This window comes from Lemur catta, chromosome 6, assembly GCF_020740605.2.
Source record: "Lemur catta isolate mLemCat1 chromosome 6, mLemCat1.pri, whole genome shotgun sequence".
NCBI classification, from domain to species: Eukaryota; Metazoa; Chordata; class Mammalia; order Primates; family Lemuridae; genus Lemur; species Lemur catta.
The window spans coordinates 74,743,339-74,764,468 of NC_059133.1; the positions used below are offsets into that span (position 1 = coordinate 74,743,339).

Consider the following 21,130-nt stretch of genomic DNA (forward strand, 5'->3'; position numbering starts at 1 on the left):
GTCCTCGATCTGACTTCATATGACTGTGGTCTAGTTCAGATTAGTATTTGTCACCACTCTTCACAGCAGACAGGAATTCAGCAGACTGGGGAAAGAGGAAAAAGAAGGAGGAGGAGGAAGAAATTAAGGGACTAAATCTGTTGAAGGTAAAAATACCTGTGATCAGCTGCCTGAGTTGATCACAACAGTGACAGATGAAGGTGGCATGGCAGCCAAGATGCTCACAGTATTACGATTTTAGGTAACTGTTGAAGAAAAGGCCATCTTACAATTCTCCTAATATTTGCTGCCCTTGGAGCAGAAAAAGGTCATGCAATAAAGTATTATTATTATGCACCCTCTCTGAAAATGCTTTACAGAATTCTAAGCTTCTTACTTAGAAGTTAATGGGACATCTGGCTGAAAGATGACAAATCGTAAATGCCCTTTAAATAAATTAAGACATGGTTTAACAGAAGAGAAAACTAGCAATCAGAACAAATCAATGTAACAAAATTATTTTTAAAAGCCAACAAATAACATTTCATCAGTACTAAAAATGTTAGCAAAAATGATGACAAATTTAAAAGGATGATGTAAACAGCAACTCTGTTTATGAACACAGAACATCGACTCAACTAGCAATTACTAATTTAATTGTTTTACATGTATTCACAGCCAAACAACCTTATGAAGTAAATTCTATTGTCTTCTTTCTAAAACCGAGGAAACTGAGGCACTGGGGAGGTTATACATTAAGCTGGCAAATGATAGACTTGAGTCTTGAACCCAGACAGCCTGGCTCCAACTGCATCAACTGTGATAAATTAGGAAAGGGAGGAACACAAATCGCTAAGCTTTGCAAGGGGAATTATATTCATGTATTTCCAAATTACTTACTATGTGATGTGATTTCTAACGTTGATATCACTGATAGGCTGTATCAATTTCAATTAATAGGTAAGAAGAAAGAAGTGAGTGATGTTTGGCTCTCTGTGTGTTCTATGACCGAATAAGATTTAGGAGAGAATGAAATTATTTTATTCAGCCCTTCCTATTTTCTTCTCTGAAAATGTAAGGTTAGAATGCTCATCATGTCATCAAGTTAATGATCTGAGACTGATGATTTCCCTTAAGAATTGATTAGAGATTCAGAGATTAGTCCTCTGGAAGAATCTTTATTGTTACATTGTATTAGCCGTGATTACAGTAGTTCGTTGCTTGACTTTATATGCCAGCCAGGCCGTCTTTTCATTTAGTTAATGTAAATCCAGGTTAAGCTGCTGTATAGAAGTAGCATTGATTTGCTTGAGCCGTGGAACATAGGTCTTTTTCCCATCAGGTAAACAACAGCAATTAAATGAAATTGGGCTAGAAGGGAAATGATTTCCCCACAACTTTGCCCTATCAGCATAAGCCTGACACTCCCCAAGCCACAGGGCGTGGCGCAGGCTTTGGCGACATGCCACTCGGCATGATGGGTTGCCAAGAGGCTGTGCCTGGAGCTTGTGCTGAGAAAGATCATCAGCATCCTTTGGTGGGAGACAGATTACCAAAGTGAATCCTAAAAAATGGGTGGCTAAGTTAAAGAAAATAGGGGAATGCAGCTGGTAAAAGGCAACACCTGCCCTTGTGAAGTACACAGGCTTTGGCATCGGGCAGACCTGGCTTGGAATCCAGCTTCACACCGTACCAGTAGTGACCACTGCTGGGTCAATTCACCTCTCTCAGCCTTCATTTCCTCTTCTTTATTTTTTTACTTTTTTTTTTTTTTTTTTTTTTTGAGACAGAGTCTCACTCTGTTGCCTGGGCTAGAGTGTCGTGGCATCAGCCTAGCTCACAGCAACCTCAAACTCCTGGGCTCAAGCGATCCTCCTGCCTCAGCCTCCTGAGTAGCTGGGACCACAGGCATGCGCCACCATGACCAGCTAATTTTTTCTCTCTATATATATTTAGCTGTCCACATAATTTCTTTCTATTTTTTTTTAGTAGAGACGGGGTCTTGCTCTTGCTCAGGCTGGTCTCAAACTCCTGAGCTCAAACAATCCGCCCGCCTTGGCCTCCCAGAGTGTTAGGATTATAGGTGTGAGCCACCGGGCCTGGCCCATTTCCTCTTCTTTAAAAGGAGATACTTACCTCCTAGAACTTAGAAGCATTAGCTAGTTGTAATATGTCTAGCACAATACATGATGTATAATACAAGCTCAACAATTTTTTAATGAAAAGCTACTTCTCAACAAATTCAATTAGTGGAGGGGGGTATAAGTAAAATATTTTTGAAGACTCATAATTAGACATTATTTTCCATTTGCCCCAAATCCATTTTGGAAGTCTGAGTCCTTAAATGGAGTTATTCATTTTCTGCTTAATTTTAAAAACTAAAGTCCTATTGACTCTCCAGGCCACTCTCAAAAGCAAACCAAGGCTGAGTCCATAGTATTTCCTCAGATTTAAAGAGATAGATTCTGATTTTTAGGATAAATTTGGCCAAAGATCAGAGAAATCTCTTCTTGCTGGCACTAAACTAGAAGTGTTCCTAGCTCCAAGAGTCACACATTAGAAAAGTTTTTCAATGGCCTCTTTCACTCTTTACTCATGATACAATTAAATAATATATCAACAGCACTGGGTTCTCACCTTTCTGCTTTCCTTGAAGTGTTTCAAATGCATCTGTGTTCAGGACATGCCTACTGTACCCTACAATCTTGAGAGGGATGGAAGGAAACAAATGTAATTGTGTGAAAGATTAGGGGAAATAATCTGGTCACTGCTTCTTCTGACATGGGAATCTCTAGATTTTCACTCCTCAATATAGTAGCCACTTGTCACATGTGGCTATATAAATTTAGATTACTTAAAATAAAATTTAAAAATTAGTGTCCTCTGTTACACTAGTCATATTTCAACCATTCAACAGCCCCATGTAGCTAGCGGCTACCAAATTGGACAATGCGTATAGACATAGCTTCCATCATCTCAGAAAGTTCTATCAGGTAACACTGCTAAATGACTGACAGTGAAGAAATCTACTTACAGTATAATTTTTCTTTCTCACTGAACATACAAAGATATAGGCATCCTCTATTCTTTAAGAGAAAGAAGTATGCAAAATTACTTACAGCACAAAATGTAAGACCAAAGACCATCTCATACTTTCATTCCTACCCTTTGTTTTGGTTTGCTTAAATTATTTCATAGGAATGGAGTGGCTCCAATCCTGTGGTTCCACGCTTTACTGGTGAGCTTATCAAATTCACCTGTCATAAAGAAGCCTGGCATGGCCACCTGACAGTGATTTCAGCTGGAACGGTTACCTAAGCCAGGTGGTTTTAGGCAATATAATGGCTCCTTTTTTCTCCTTCTGCTCTTGTTTGCAATCTCTTGTATGTTGCTATTTTCCCTCCCTCCCAACCCCATCCCCATTTAATTTATGCTTCCTATCTTGGTATTTCTTGGTCAGAGTTTACCATGATGACAGAATTGGTGGTGGCACATGGCAAGGTGAAAAAAGAATAAACTTTTCATGGCCAGTGAAGCTGAGAAATTGTTGGCCCTTTGTGCCCCAGCCGGCTATTCCTTCATTACCCTTTATCTAGGCCTTATTTTCTCTACATGCCCATGTGGTCAGAAAATGGCCAGAACAGCCTGAAGCTGCATATTCTTTTGCAGTATATATAATTCTGTATGAAAATATTCACCATTAGGTGAAGGGCTAGGGAGGAAAGGACAGCAGGAAAAGGTCCCATTTTTTACTTCATTTTGTCACTATCACAAATGGAAGTCTTAACCAAACTTGAAAGAGATTGTGAATATTTCTAAGAGATTGTGGATATTTATAACATTGAATTCTGTTCCCTAGTTATCCTTCAAGGAAAGAGACTCTGGTTTGAAAGTAAGTAATGGTAGAGGCAAAAGAAGCAGGCAGGTCAAACTTAAAGCCATACAGAAGAACAGGGGAAGAAAAAGAAGACACCCGGCTCCCAAGAAGTTATATATTAATACATATCCACTGCAGAAATGCAGGTCTCTTAGCTATTTATTTGCCAACGTTCTCCCTTTCTTATCCCAGCTGTACTTTTGCCATCTGCAGACTTGATCCTGTTAGTATCCCTGCCCCTGTGACATAACCACCACAAATGGCTTGAATCTATTCCTACTACATTCCTAGAATTCAAAGTGAAATAACGAGTGCATTTCCCATAGCGACGTTTGCCGATTCAATAAATTTAGGTTATAAGAGATTATTGGCCGTAATATGGAGAATTATTTGGGGGCAAGAATAGAAGCAAGTGCTCACTTAGGAGGCTGATGCAAAAGTCTAGGCAAGAGATCATAAAGACTTTCGTTAGGGAGGTAGTAGAGAGAATGAATGGAAAAAGGGAGATGGCTTCAGACTGTATTTTACAGTAAAGCTGACAGCACTGAGTCTGCAGTAGGAAGTTAGGGGCGATGGGGAGAAACAGGGAGGGATAAAGCTGCCTCTCACTGAGATGAGAAATATTAGAAAAGACATAAATGAGAAAAGACCTGTGGGTGGCTAAGGTGGGGTGGGGATGAAGAGGACTGTTTTTGACATGCTAAGTACCACATCTAAGTGGAAATATTAAGTAGGCAGCTGAATATAGGACTCCGGACTTAAAAAGAAAGAACTGGGCTGGAGATACAAATTTGGTGGTCTTCAGCATATGGAGAGGATTTAAAGCCATGGAATCAGTTGAGGCCCATGGAGAGAGCGAGTAAAATCATAATGAGGGTACCAGCCCTGATACATGTGAGGTCAGGGTCTATATAACACTGCATTATGGGTTTTACAGAATTTTTAGGCTTCTCTGTGGACTACTTAATATGTATAATTGAGAGTATGCATCTAAAATTCTAAAGAACAGACATAAAACACATTTCTGAACGCAACTCTTCTTCACATGGGGAACTGCCGGCCTAACAAAGGGTTTATATTAGGTGGAATCACTGTGACACTTTGAAAGAATTTCATTCATATAAAAGTGGATACATCTTACTCTTCAATGACTGTGGCTGATTTATTTATCTGGATTGCTTAGAACCATACAGACCAGAGTTTTGTAAAAAATCTGCTTTGATATTTCCACCTAGTTTACCTCATTTTCTATAACTACTGGTTTTAATTTGACACAGAGCACAAGTTATTTCCCTGTTTTATGAGAGAAAAAGAGGAAATTATAAGAAAAAATGAGTTGTTGCTTATTTTTAGCTATTGAAAAGCCCAAGAACATAAAAATATATTAGTTGGCCTATAAAATTATAACATATAATGAATTTTAAAGAATAGCTCACTGAGACAGTAACTATAAATTTATTAATTGAATCACTTAGTGCTTAAAATTTTTATAGAGTTTGAATTAAATATTTATAAAATATAATGGGAATGCAGTTATGGAAAGCAGACAAAAGACCAAAAAATATTACAGGAAAATGTATCATAAAATGTAGTGCTGCCCATAGGGCCCAGTGCTTGCTAATATTTTCAGAAAAAAGTACCTAAATAAAAGGGGCACAAACTCAAAATTCATTACATACATATCTTGCCACAAGGAATTTTCTATAATCTGTTTCAGTATCTGAGCTGTGTTGAAGTCAGCAATTTGTACATTCTGTGGCTTTATTTTTTTTTTTTTTTCTTTTTAAGTCAGCTCCCAGACTTCTGAGAACTGAATGTTTGCCAGGACTGAGTCAAATTTTCCTACCTTTTGAATGAGTTTGTTTCTTGATTTCTGCCTATTTCTCAAAACAAGACCAGAATGTATCAAAATTTGGAGTCTGAGATGTATTTCAAAAGACTATCAGATATTCTTGGTATCCATTATCATAGGACTACCACACACATGGCTCTGGACACTCTGAGTTGACCCAATCCTAAACACCCGTTCTCCTAATACGTAACTCTGACTACTGGGCCCCCTGAATCTCCTACTCCTGATCACAAAACCTCATGCACTGTCTCTCCTCCAAGCTTTCTTGCTCTCTCCTTGTTGTAACAGAAACCTGATGGACCAGGGGTTCTAATACTACTCTATGGCCCTCTCAAGTGGAGGCAGTCTCTTACTCATATAGCTAGGCACCTCTCAGCACCATCTGAAATCATTTCACATATAATTTCCCATGTATTCTTTCCTACTTACATTCTTAGAGGATCTTCTAAATTTGGTGGTGGGGGGGCACATTTCTATCAATGTGATTTAGTAATTCTAGTAGCATTTGGAAATTTTGGACTTTTCAGAAATTTTGTTGATTTATAGAAGGCTGCTTACTGTTTTATGAGGGTTATTTAAGCTTCTTATAGAATCTTATTTAGAAACACAGCAATCTTAGCTAAATCATTTAAATCAATAGTCAGAAGCTATTTAATGGGGATTGGCTGATTCATTATATTGCAGGTGCAATGATTGTTTTATTGAATTATTCAATTATTTATTAACTTAATTTTATATGCTAACTCCTCACCACAGGCTAGGCACTATAAAATGCCTTCAGGATACAATAAACAAAGCAGATATGGGCCCTCTCTTCAGGAGGAGGCAGATATAAATAAGAACACAAATTATTAATTGTAAACAACAACATAAAATACTATTTAATTATTCAGGTAGGAAAAGTTCAGTATGTAATGACTCCAGGAAGGGGAGCAATTTAACAGGGATAAACTTGCTGAGATGGATGCTTTGGAGGAAAAAGAAAACAGAAAACCAGATCAAAGAAAATGTTACCAGCTCTTTTCCTTCTATTTATATGTACCAATGATTGATGACCAAGTAGCCCCTACATTATGGGGGAATGGGTATGTTAAAAAGTGTTTATTTTTCAATTAAATACAAGGAAAAGTTTTAGTTTTGCCAGGCTATAGAAGAAATCTGGCAGTCACAGCTGTGAGCTCTAGTATATTGATTCTACCCCCTTACTATGATGCTAATGGTGATGCACACAAGGATTCAGAGCACAATGCTTTTCTGCTTCTTGTTAGCAGAGTCTTTGGAGATACAGTAGAGTTGTTTACTGGTATGTAAACAGAAGACTAGAGGCTAAGTTCTTTCATCCAAGTCTCCTTTTTCTCTTGGAGTTTTACAAATGTTTTCCAGGTTTTTACATACTTTTTTTTTTTCTTATTTAGAACTTATTATGCAAAGTCTATCTTTTTTTCCAGTGAATGAATAATGCTTTTGTTTTTATCGTTCTTTAAAATATAGATAGCATTTCCTGGTTTCATTCAGGTTAACTGTTAGATTAAAAAAAAAAAACAACCAAAAAGAAGTTATAATTATAGATAACTGACTCAGTGCAGAGTGACATCAATCACAGGGATATTGTTCTGGTTTTGATTTCAAAGCAATCACTGAGTAAGCCTCCTTTGAATTGGAACATGAGTCAGCATTTAGCAAAGCTGAGTTTAAACCTCTACTCTAGATTCTGAGTGACAGAAAACTTCTAAATAGGACACTGTTTGTTCATAGTTTTGGGTATCTGTGATTTACTTGGCTTTGTTAGACAATAGAGGCTTTGGTTCAGTTATATTTTTAACATTCCTTAAAATAAATCAAAGAGTGTTCCCATTTTGGATGGGGATTGGTATGGTGGAGGAAATGAAGTGCTGAGTATCCAGGGATTACACACTGGGCTTGGTGCTGGACTGCCTTAGTTAATATTTTTTTGGTTGTACATAATAGAAACTGGCTCTGGCTAGCTTAAGGGGAAAAAGTAAGTAGTGCTAGCATATTGCAAGAATATTTGGGTATCTCATAGAATTCAAGACTCAGCAAAGACAGGGATGGGGGGTCTGTGACCTCAGAAATCAGGGTTCATGCCTGTATAGCCATGGTAAAGCAGCTGAAGTGACTCATCACATGACTTTTCAGTGGAGGCCCAGCTGGGCCCAGGTCTTCAACTGTAGATCAGTCAATCAAAGTTAGAGGGGCAGAATGATTTGATTGTGGGCAACCATACCTGTATTTTGTGGGCAATTTCCAGAGAAGGGTGAATGATTGTAAACTGGCAGCCATACCAGTGAGGTCTATATGGGGCACTTTACAAGCTTAATTTAATTTCACAAAAAGCCTATAAAAATCATTCTTTCCACCTCACAAAGAAGAAAACTTAGACTCCAATTGGTTAGGCAACTTATCTAAGGTTCCACAATTAGAATGTGGTAAAGCTAGAAGATGAAGTAGGTCTACGACGCAGGCTAATCTCATTCTTAAAATATTGAAATAATGTGATAAGAATACCTGATATTTTCTCATAGAGAAAATATTAGGTATCTACAGGCTACTGGAAAGGGTAGAACTAAGTGTTGAAAGCCCTGGGGTTGATTCCCAACTCCACCCTGTCACCATGGCCAAGAAGAAACCTAATCTTCTCCATTAATAAATGTGTATATATCATCTCCTTCACAGGGTTATTGTAACTTCACATGGTTATTGAGATAACTTACGAAAGTACTTGGCATAAAACAGACATGCATCTTTTTTGGGGAGGGGAGGGGGAAAGAACATTTCTACTAATGCAAAGTAGACTTTTGCTACTACTTAAGCAAAACAGAGTCACAGTTTGGTAGTGGCTTTATCATTCAAAAATCCTAACTGTTCTCCTACTTGCAGTCTTTCAAAACAGTGCCTTATTCATCTAACCATAAAGGTAGAAAATGCTACGTAAAAAGGGGTAACGAAATCATATGCTACGCAAAGAAAGTTTTAGATACAAAATATTTAACTATTTCTCTTTAAGACTTGGGTGTTTACATTTTAGGAAAAAACTTTTACCTTTGTAGTAGCACAATACTTAATCATGAATACTACTGGAAATGGTCTATGTCCTTTTGATAAGCAGAGCAAAAAGAGAATATGGTTCTTAAAGTGGAAATCTATAACTTGAACATCATTGAAATAATTTATTAGCTAATAAAGTTCACAAGAATTAATGTATTCAGATAATCAGAATTCCGTGCCCAGAATATACTTCTCAGTTGTCTTTAAGAACATCTCTGTGCAAAAAGCATTGTAGCATTATAGCAATGTTATTGTACCTGGTAGGTATTCTGCAAATACATATAGACTAATAGGTATCATTTTTTTCCAAATTCCTTCAGACAACAGTTAGTCTATGTCAACAGCAAAGTTGGAACCACAAATAGAAAAAAAAAAAAAACATTCTGTGGTGTTTAGAGATGAAAGAGAAGTGTAAACTATGACTGCTACAGTCTCTTGATATTTCCACTGTCTCTGGATCTTAGCTACGGTAACCTTATATGCTTTATATTCATTTAAATCATATCTGAGTAATTGTAAAAATATCCTATCATTTATTAGTAATTTGATGACAAAGAGAGTCCAGTGATTTTAATAATGACCATAACATTGTGTAACTGGTTTGTTCCTGAATGAAAAGCTCCCTTTTATACTACGTTGCATTTCAAGTCAATGGCCTGGTTGCTTTAATTTTTATTTAAATTTATAAGAGAAAACTGATCAGTTATTACTAAAGATTTTTGGGAAACACTATTGTACATATTTAAGGAGAAGTATATATGGTATTATAAAACATCATCATACATGGATCTAGAGGATTGAGCAAGAAAAATCTTTAAAAAGAATTAAGGAAATATTTCATATTCCTCATTATAATGAATCTTTAAGAAACCACCTCTTATCTAGTTTTGGTGTGGTACCAAAGAATATCCACAATTCTCTAAAAAAGTTATGAAGACGTTTCTCCCTTTTCTAACTACCTATCTCCAAGAAGCTGGATTTTCTTCACGTACTGCAACCAAAACAACAAATTGCAGCAAACTGAATGCAGAAGTTGATATGAGAATCCAGCTGCCTTCTATTAAGAAATATATTAAAAACATTTGCTAAAATATAAAACAATGCCACTTTCCTATTTTTTGTTTTGAAAAATATGGTTATTTTCATTAAAATGTTATATATATAAGCATGCAATAGATATATTATTTTTAAATGAATTAATAAACATTTTTAAATAAAAAATAAAAAAGAATTAAGAAAGAATTTTTTAAAAAGAAATTGAAAAAAAATAACCAAATAAGTTTTGAGAGCTTTTTATTACACTGAGAAATCTCAGAAAAGTACAAAGCCAATGAAAGCAGATGCGTTTCTGAAAATAAGACAAAACATTTGCATACATATACCTTAAAGACATTTTAGTTTTGTTGTTAAAAGTATTCATGATTTTGCATTGAAGCACACTGCTCATGAATTAAGTATATTCTGAAGTACTGGGAAAAGATTTCATATATCCTGTATTTGAACCTGAATTCCTATAAATGTTTGAGTTACATATTCTTTCTAGGGATTAAGTTCATGGTTTGATTGATAAGAAAAATGACTTTATTGATTTGTAGTGCCTTTGAAGAGCAGACATAGGAAGTAAGCATATATAACACATACTCCTTTAGTTTTTAAGTGGTACATCAGATCAAAGGTGAATTAATGTAATACTCTTTAGTGCTTTTAATGGTATTGTTTTTTTCCAGTAGACTAAATAAAATACATAGATCTAACTTCAGAAAAGAAGTTTTGTAATGCCAGAATGATTATCATATCAATGTTTTATATCCAAGTTATACAGATAAATAGATGATGTTGAAATCCATGCTATTTCTGTCCTCAAGATCAAATAGATGTATGGTTACATTCCAGCATTTCATCAAGAGTCATCATGAAGCAATATTTACTACTTTTGCCAAATATAACAGGCTACAAGAGGCTATCAAGTTTACTTAATTTTGATAACGTAGCACTTTTCAGTGGCTTTTGGGTCCATATTATACTCTCTTGCTGCTACTATCACTACTAATAAAATAATAGTAAATGTAAAGGAGAAAACAAAAGAAAATAAATCAGATCACTTGATAGTTCTTCTAAATATTGTTTTGGTTTATCCTTGAATTAGAAATCAATTCTACAAGGTTTGGAAAGAAAACAAAACATCTTTATAATTTATAGCATGTATTTTAAAGGTCTAATGATTTATCCAATGCCGGTGTGGGTTAGCATGTCATGTTCTCTTTATTCAATGTCAACTGGTTCTGTAGCTATTAAAGCACTTAACTGTTTCTGAGCACAGGAGAGGAAGAGTTCCAAACTGGACAGGCTTCTTTGGCGGATGAGTTGATCAAGCTGTCAATTTTTTTTAAAGAGAGAGAGATAGAGAAAGAGAAAAAAATACACTTAGTTAAGGGATAAAGAATATTGTCACTGAAGCCCACTAGAAAAATCTTTTCAGATGAGATGATTTAGGAAATCAAATAATACTTTAAACTGAATGACAATGTTGTCACTATTTCTGGCTTATCATCTAAAATGAGATGATAATCATTACAGTCTTATAATTGATGTTGATATTCAGTTATTAGAGAAATAGATTTGATCAGAATGATTTTAGAAAATATAAAATGGTATAAAAAATGCCAGTTCTTAACATATATATAGACCAAACACCCACAAAGATCACACAAATACCACAGATGCAAGTAACAAAAGAAATATATGGTACAGAAAAACAGGATATTCATATCATGCATAGGGTTTAGTAGAACAAATGATAAGTGAGGACATAAATAATTTGCTGAAATGAGAGAAAGCTTTGGGGAAAGGTACACTTTAAGAAATATCTGATATTGTTGAAACTTATTTGTCTTCATTCTTTTGCTAAGATAGAGATTTTTTATTAGGATGTTTTAATGTATCAATAGAAATATAGTGAACAATACAAGAGGATTAGTAAGGGAAGTTATTTGGGTTATAGATAATAAAGAACATTCTGGATGGTAAAGACTATTGAGTTCAATACAAAAAGTTTCTAACTCCTCTGCCTGAAAAAATTTTCCCATGGCGTAAAAATAATCAAACAATGACAACACCTTGCTTACAGGTTACAGAATAATAGAGGAATTAAAAAGAAAGCCAAATAAATTCCATTTTACAATATATAACTGTCATATTTATGTAAAGTTGACATTCTTCTCACAAGCTTCCCCCCACAAAAAAGCCAAATCCAAACAAGAATTCTCTATTAATTTATACTTCTATAACCTACTGATACCCAAAATGACTGAAAAACTGGAAGATTAAAATTGTGAAGTATCCTAAGCATTAACTGATCAAAACACAGTACATTATATTTAGCAAAATGCTCATATAAAAAGATTGAACTATACTGACTCTCTTCAATTCTAATATTCAAAGATTTTAACATACATACATAAATAGGATTTCTGTTTATACTTTTTCCTCATTTTTTTTTTTCTTCTACCTCTATCGGATGATGCCTTTAGGTGAATATATATATATACCTTATGCTTATAAGACTATTAAATAAGAGCATTCTTAGAAGGTAAGCCCCAGGTGAGCAGAAATCTTGTCCGTCTTGCTAATTTACTGTATCCGCAGCATCTAGAAGACAGTCTGGCACATGTTAGACACTTACTATACATTTGTTGAGATTGAATGAATCAATAAATCCATAACCCTAATTGAGCATAGGAATCCATAACCCTAGGAAATGACAGAGGCACTTTTAATGCTAACAGTGAAAGTACGCTTAACCTACCCTAAAAGATATGAGGGAGATTAAAGTTGGATTTTAAAAAGTTTCATTTTGCTCTATGTAAAACAGATTGAAATCTTAAGTATTTCCAGCTTTTTAAATTATTCTGCACTTTGTCAAAATTCAAACAGCACAGAAGAATGTACCAACACTCACTTCCAATCCATTCCCCAGTGATTTCTGTCTACTTTTGGATATTTTCAAGCATTTAAATATGGCCTTTTAAAAATATTTAGTCCAGATCTTATAATTGTTAACTGTGGGAATAATCACTTTATTCTACTGCCATTACTGGAATTATTCCCTATCACGTTTTAAAAAAATTGCTTGACTGTATTCCATGATTTTTTTAGCCATTCTCTCACTGACAGACACATAAGTTTATTCCAACTTTGTTTTGCTGATTTTGAAGCAATAAGAAAATTTACAACTTGAATGCACACGTTTCAGAAGATGTTCAAGGGTTTCTTTTGGATGGATTCCAATATGTGGAATTTTTATGTCATAAGATTTGCATATTGTAAACTGTGATATTACCAAAGTGCTTTCCAGAGCAATGTACCAAGTTATCACTCCTAACTACAGAGAATGAGAGGAGCAGTTTCTCCTGTTTTCTTCTTATAAACAGTTGCATAGTTTCCATTGTAAGTTTACAATTTAATATATGTTATAGATATTTTAAAAGTATTCCATTGACAGACACTTGGACTTTTCCGTATCTTTGGCTATTCTAATCACTGCTATAATGAACATCCTTCAACACAGACCTCTGTATACATGTGCTACTATATTTTGTAGAAATTGCTTCAGCAAAAGAATATGTAATCTGCAATGCTACTTCTAATCATAAACCAGGTTTCCATACATGTATGAATCTGTCATTGGCCTCTCTATCCTGTTCCCTTGGATAATTCAGCTATCTCTACACTAATGTAATGCTATCTTAATTACTACAAATTATATTTAATCTTAATATATTACCTGTTGCCAATATAAAATATTTCAGAAGAATATAGTATATACTTATAATAATATTGAGTTTTAAAAGGAAGTGACCCAACTACAGATAGTCTCATATTGTTTTTTCATAAGCACAAAAAAATAAACAAAACTCAGAAATATATTGAGATATATAAAGAAGTAAAAAAAAACATTTCTTTTTGAGGCAAGGAAATGATGCAATCAAAACTGGGGACAGTTGTATTCAGAGGGTGGAATTAGACAGGATGACATATGTATATTCAGTTGGGAGGTGGCCTCATGGGTGTTCGTTTTACTATTATGCTTCATGACTTATGTACATATATCATATGTGCTAGCTTTAATAATTCAAAATTCAAAATCTTCCAGCACAGATCAGGAGTTTCATTAAAAACAAATTTGACTAGGCCAGGCGTGGTGGCTCATGCCTGTAATCCTAGCACTCTGGGAGGCTGAGGCAGGAGGATCACTTGAGATCAGGAGTTCGAGACCCCGTCTCTACTAAAAATAGAAAAAAATTAGCCGGGCACAGTGGTGTGCGCCTGTAGTCCCTGCTGTTTGGGAGGCTGAGGCAGGAGTTTCACTTGAGCCCAGGAGTTTGAGGTTGCTGTGAGCTAGGCTAATGCCATGGCACTCTAGCCTGGGAGACAGAGCATGACTCTGTCTCAAAAAACAAAACAAAACAAAAACAAAAACAAATTTGACTTAATATCTTAGAATTTCTGGATGTCAGATGAAAGAGAAGCTTGTCTCCCTTTGAGGCCATACAGTACAAATTCGCATGGTGTAACTAGCATCAACCTGTGACTGTCGCTAAGTAACGAGAATCTGGATGTATGCTTTCACAATGAGTATTCTGCAATGTTTAAAAAAGGATCAGCACAAAAAAGTTTGACAGATTTCTATTTAAACATACCAAGCACTTCTCCTTTCTTGCTTGTGTTAGAAGTCACCTTGGAATTACTGAATGTAAGATGACAGACATACAGGTTTTGGTTTTAGGCAGCTGCCAAGACTCACTTCACATCTTTTACCACTCCTCCCCAGAACACTCTGAAGGCAAGAATACTTTAAATAAACAGGAGTTCAACACTTTAAAGAGCAACTAGGAGACACCGATACTCTATGAGGAGGAAGATAGAAATTGAGCCATCATGAAGCCGAGCTTCCAATTTAGTGGGTCCTTCCAGGGTATGGTATATAAGACCACGTCTGGATAGGGATCGTGTATGACCTTTCTCTTTTAAGGATGTTGAATTCCTCTCTCTGAAACAAACACATCAAACTGATGTTCTTGGCAAAGTTCTGAATTTCAACAGTTTCTATTTTATTAGGCATGACCTTATTATCCTTCATTGAGGCAAGAATTTTGGCAAAACATTCAACTTTTTTTTGCCCCTTGAAGAATAGGACTTAGTTCTGTATTTGTGGCTTTCATTTCAAAGTGAATCAAAGATTTGTATTCTGTGACATAGTGCTGATAAATATTAGGTCCAGAGTAGTGGTGGCAAACATTTTTGGATATGGGGTTTAAAATCTCTTCATAATAGTGCAGCTCCAACTGCTTTGTTTTCTCTCCCATTAACTTCCATTCAGCTCTTATAGATACCTGCAAAAATCTGGAAATTCTGAGGTCTCTAAAATAGACACGTGGGCTTTATACATCTTTTTTTGTTTCATCTTTGTCATCTCTTTAGTTTGTTGGCATACTTCTAAAAGCCATTTGGAAGCATACCACTTATAAAAGTTGTTAAGTTTAATAAGCTTAGGGGGGAAAAGAACACATGACTTCCTAATAATTTCCTGTGTTGGATTTACCTTTCCATTAGTGTTTCACACCATAGCAAAACAAAAAACTCTTGACCTTGGTGTTTATTTCCCAGTCACCTAAATGCAATATGAAGGATGGTGAATTTGTATTTGTCTAAAGCGCAACATTCAAAGTCAATTACAAACAAATCTGGCTTATTTTAATGGGACTGTTCATTAAGAATACTATTCACAGTCTGTTTTTGAAATATATATACTTATACATATGTAACACACTTAGTACTAATTGTGCTTTCAATATATTTTGGGCTTCTACCAAAAAATGTGAACATATCAGATCTACTTTTATCAATGTTATTTTTCCAACCTACACACCTGTATATTTTAAATATAGGCTTAAAAAAAGATCTCATTTTTCAAAAAAGCTAGAATGGATATCTGGCAAATTCACTGATGGACAGTGACTCATACACAAATGTTATCAGTTTAGTAATAATGTGTTTTATGGATTCAGTTTTCACATTCACTAACAAGCTCTTTCATAGGCATTGAAGAAAGGTCAAGTATGATGATCTGGAACTATAAATACACAGGCAGATTTTCCAGTTAACCTCATATTGGGTAAGAAGGGTTGTTTACTTTCTAGTGAGGAAGGAAATAGTTCTTCAGCTTCTTGTTTATTATGACACTGCCCTTTTTAACACCGTTGTTCGGATATGAATGCCTCTCTTTATCTGACTTTACAAACAAATACACTCAAGTTGCTGTTTTATTTACATGTTTTGAAATTGAGCCAACCAATTAATCAATTAGTCTACTGGTTGATCAATAAAAAATCAAGACTCCCCAATATTTGTGCATTATTGTTCAGAGGCTTGGACAAATAGTATACAATACTCTCCCTGTCTTTAAAGAGGTTTATGATCTCCTTGGAGAGACACACATGCAACAATTAAAGAACAATTAGGTGCTGTTATGTATAGTAAAGACTGAGTCCACTGGAAGATCAGAAGGGGGAGAGGTCATGGTGGAAAAGTACAGCAGAGAAAACTTCAGTGCTGGGACTTGAATAGGCTCATAGAGGCTCGAGAGCATTTCCTTATACAAAGAAGAACAACATGTGAAAGAAAATTCAGGAAAACCAGATTATCAAAAACAAAGACATAGAACTATTCAGACACTGGAAAAAGAGTCTGGAATCTAATGGAGAAAGTCTGATTACATATATTCTTTCATTTACTCATCTGTTCAACATTTATTTAGCACCTACTATGTGCCAGGCACTGTTTTAGACATTAGAGATATAGTGGTGAATAAGACAACACTACATATATGCCCCTATAGGATTCCCTACTCTTATAGAGTTTATATTTTAGTTTAAGGAGACAAATTAATACTCTTTAGGTAGAAATCAATGCTATAAAAATAACAAAGGATAAAGAGTAAGACAGAGACAGAGGGGAGATCCTTTGGGTAGAGTGACTATAGAAGATCACTTAGAGAAGGTGGTAATTAAGAGTCTTGAAGGAAGAAGGGAGCCATGCAAAAACATGGTGAAAGAGAATTTCAAAGCAGATTAAACTGCAAGGATAAACTCCAAAAATGGGTTCAGACTTGGTTTGATGGAGGACTGGGAAGAAATTCAGTAAGATTGGAGAAAAGTAAGCAAAGAGGAAACTAGTAGGAGAGAAGATTAGAGAAGTAGGTAGTGGCTAGAGCACGTAGGGACCTATAGGTTTGTACTTTGATGGGAAGACACTGGAGACTTCTAAGCAGGAATGTGAACATGAACTGTGTTTGAAAAACATCACACTTGTTACCATGTGGACAACAGACTAGTGGGGCAAGAGTGGAAAAAGAAAAGCCAGTTAGGAGACTTTTAGTCTGGGAAAAATATAAATTTAACCAGACTGCTGGCAGTGGAGGCTTAAGAGCAGGTCAAGTTTAGGATATATTTTGAGATAGGATCACCTTGAGTTGCTGATGGTTTTGAAGAGTAGAAGAAAGAAAAAGAGAAATAAAAAGCAATCCTTAAAATGATGGTGCCATCTCCTTAGATATGATGGACTGGAGCTAGACTGAGTTGGCCAGAAGAAAATTAGAGTTTTATTTTGCATATGATAGATTTTTCTAATCCTATCAGATATGTTGGAGATACCAGATTTAAGAGTCTGCAATTCAGGGGACAAATCAGGACTAGAGATACAAATTTGGAAATCATTTGCATATAGAAGACATTTAAAGCATAGATGAAAATACCTAGGCAATGAATGTAGATAAAAGAGAAAAGGTTAAAGGACTAAGTCCTGGGGCACTGTTACACATGATCTCAAAGGAAGAGTGGGACATGAAGTTCAACAGACGTTATTGTAATGCGTTGAACTGTGTCCTCCAGAAAGATATGTTCAGGTTGTGATTGTGATCTTATTTGGAAACAGGGTTTCTGCAGATGTAACTAAGATGTAAGTTAAGATGAGGTCATATAGGATTAGGGTAGGCCATAAATCCAATTACTATTAATTAACGACTTCTTATGGCGTCCTTATAAGAAGAGGCACAGGACAGGGGAGAAAGCCATGTGAAGATAGAGGTAGAGTTTGGAGTAATGCAGCTGCAAGCCAAAGCACAAGGACTGCCAGCTATCACTAGAAGCTAGGAGACAGGCATGGAGACAGGCATGGAACAAATTGTCCCCTAGAGCCTTCAGAAATAGCATGGCCCTGCTGACACCTTGATTTCTGCTTCATAGCCTCTAGAATTGTGAGAAAATAAATTTTTCTTGTTGTAAGCTACTCAGTTTGTTGTAAAGTGTTACAGCAGTCCTAGGAAACTAATACAATTATTTTCCAGATCGTTAAGGTCTTTATATATCAGAGTAGTGTTTCTCACAATTTGTTCTGCAAAACATCATTTCTGTGCAGCATGTGTTTTATTTACTAAGAAAAAAAAAAAACGCCCTTCAATCAAGTACATTTGGGAAGTGCAGAATTTAAAAAGTTCCTTTTCCATAGAACTTCTCAGAGCCTCTGTGCTTATATATTGTAAATTGCCAAAATGACTATGGTACAGGTAATGTTTCCCAAACTTTTTAAACTTTGAAATTATATATGCATATATGTGTAAAGCACACATTGGAAAATACCCCACAAATTAACTTCTTTTGAGAACTCTTCTAGACTAAAAAAAAAGAATTGCAAATATAGGGAGAAAAAAACACTGATTTAGTTTTCCCTTTATTAATAAGTAATTGTGGAGTTTAAATCGTAAGAGATATTGAGACTGCTTAGTCTAACATCTATATTTCACAGTTGTGGAAAACTGATGCTCTGAGTGGTTAAGATATTCCTAATATGCCCTTCTATACTTAAAAAAATCTGCTTCTTTAAAATGTATTTCAATGTACTAAACTGAGTTCATCTTTGCTCAAGAATCCTACTATATATCAAGGAGATTCTATGGCCTCATCAAGTTTTTGACAATGGGTTTTTGACTAATCCCTAGAGTACTAGTACTATAGCCAGAAAGGTGCTAAAAACTACTCCAGGTGAGATGATATGACTACCTTACTCTTGGTGTAGACACGAAGAAAGCAGATTATGGATCAATTTTGAAACTTAATATGCATACAATATTGTATATAGTTTGCTTTATAAAATCATCAAAATAAGGGCTGGTAAACCTGAAGATCAAGTTATTCTCCAGTGGTGATTATTTTTATTGTGATATTTAATCATTTTTGCCTTAAATACCATCATCCTTACTTTTCTGTTGTATCCTTGAATTCTTCTGCTCATCATTGCAGCTTATGAAAATTGAGACTTATCTACATAAAATTACTGGCTGTATTAATGGAGGTTCTCTAGTACCTATTTTATTACTGGTACATTCACCATAAAGAGTTTCTCTTTTTAAACAGTCTTTCTTTACATTTTCAGGTAAGTAAATTTGATGTGAGAGGGCTAAACTGTGTGTAAAGCTGGAAGTTAGACATGAAATCCCCTTTCTGGGAATATAACCATGTCATTATTATAAATCATGTTGAAAGAGACTTTGAACCAACTTCAGAATAATAGAATTATATAAAATACATGTTTAGAATAACTACAACTCTAAAAGATTCAATCTAGTCTAGGTAGTGGTTTGAACTAAGGCAGCGCCAGTTCCTCAACCGTGAACTTCAGAAAATTTAGGCCTAACCTCCTCACCAGAAAGAACATCCAAGGCCATCGTTCAAGTCCCATGAAGACTTTCAATTCAGAGTTCACATCTCCTATTCTCTTTGAGGATACTTTCCAACTTTAAAGTATATTTCATGTCTATCGGACTATTTAGATAGTTAAAAAAATGTCAACATATAAAGAAGCTGTGTAACGTTCCAGCATGCACAAGATGAAATACAGATGCTCTTTTAGGGTAAATGAAAACGGGTATAAAGAGTTTTAAACCCAATTGGCCACAACTAAAGAACTATTTTTTGTTTTGTTTTCTTTTAAGATGTCTTAGGGTAAGTAAATTCTCTGTTTTTGAGTCATCTAAAGTAAGTTCTACATATTTGGGTAGTTCTGCCTTTTTATCCCAAACTACCATAGAATCCACTGGGAAATGGAAATACTCATTTTTGATCTTCACTAAACCATATGGGCAGAATAAATGAATATGTATTCCAGACTCGAATGTGCAGGCACACCACCTTGGAATAAAATTTTATTCGATTTTACAAGTTAAACAGCAGCACTTGGCCAGAGAAGGATGCACTGCAGTAGTGAGTGAAGATTTTCTTTTTGCTTGCCTAACAGCAGAAACTAACTAGACTTTCTAGTTTAAGTTTCCATATGTGAAGTTTAATGAATTTGAAAAGAAAAGAATTATGGTAGCAACGGTTTTATTACTAATTCTGTCAACTTCCAAAGAAAATCTAAAAAATTTCCAAAACAACTTAAAAAAAAGAAAGCCACAGATTCAGAGGGACTTTAGGAAAAAGTAAAGGTGGATGAAATTGTATAGTACTTGCATAGAAGTCCTATCTTAGGACTCTGATCCATAAGGCTATATTTACATATTAATAAACAAGTTCCATATCCTAGTAGAGTTCAATGGCAAGTAGGCAATTTATCTCAAATACAAGATAAATTGGTTCTGGCAAGGCAGACTAATTGATTTTAAGATGATATCTCACATAAAGTTTTTAATATAATTTGTTACATGCTCCTAAACCATGAATAACCTTTTTCTATTTTTTTTCAAGATTATGGTAGTGCAAATATTGCAATCTATAGGATCACTTTTTGTAAATTAAATAAACATAGAGGTCCCAAATGAAATATATATCGTTCAGGCTACTGTTCAAGTAACCAACAAAACTCTTGCTGTATTTTTTGATCAATTTAGGTTTTAAAGATTTAGCAATCTTATTATACCAATCTAAAGAACAATATCTGCCAATTACTATATATCTCTCCTTTTGTTTTCACCTTTAGCAATTTAAATTTAATTTTATTTTGAGGCAGAAGGATTACGTATCTTGAGTTCTTGTCTTCCCATACTACCTTTAAATTCTCAAATGACTGACATTTTGCCTTATGTTTTTTAATCTATTAATATAAAAACAAGCAAGGGACTGTCCACAAGTCTTATTCTTGAGTTTTTTGCACAAATATATTGAAATTGATTTTACAGTGCATGATGGACAATCTTGTAATGTTAAAGTCTGACCTTTTCTTGTTTTAAGAATGGTGTTAATGCTTCTTGATTGGTAGTACTTACTACCTGCTATGCACAGGTGAACCTCTTTATGTGCTGTATT

General features: G+C 35.0%; 1 protein-coding gene across 5 annotated transcripts in view; it reads right to left on the reverse strand.

The window, feature by feature from the left end:
• CCDC91 (coiled-coil domain containing 91) overlaps window positions 1-21,130 on the reverse strand; it is a 487,635-nt gene that overhangs the window by 209,706 nt on the left and 256,799 nt on the right. For 3 of the 5 annotated variants that reach the window (XM_045554116.1, XM_045554114.1, XM_045554117.1), the window contains one exon: window positions 10,051-11,147. The exons of the other annotated variants lie outside the window; for them this stretch is intronic. In XM_045554116.1, coding sequence (XP_045410072.1) covers window positions 11,037-11,147 — 111 coding nt within the window. In that variant the 3' untranslated portion in view covers window positions 10,051-11,036. Of the gene's footprint in view, window positions 1-10,050; window positions 11,148-21,130 lie in introns of those variants that run through there. 5 annotated transcript variants of the gene reach the window in all.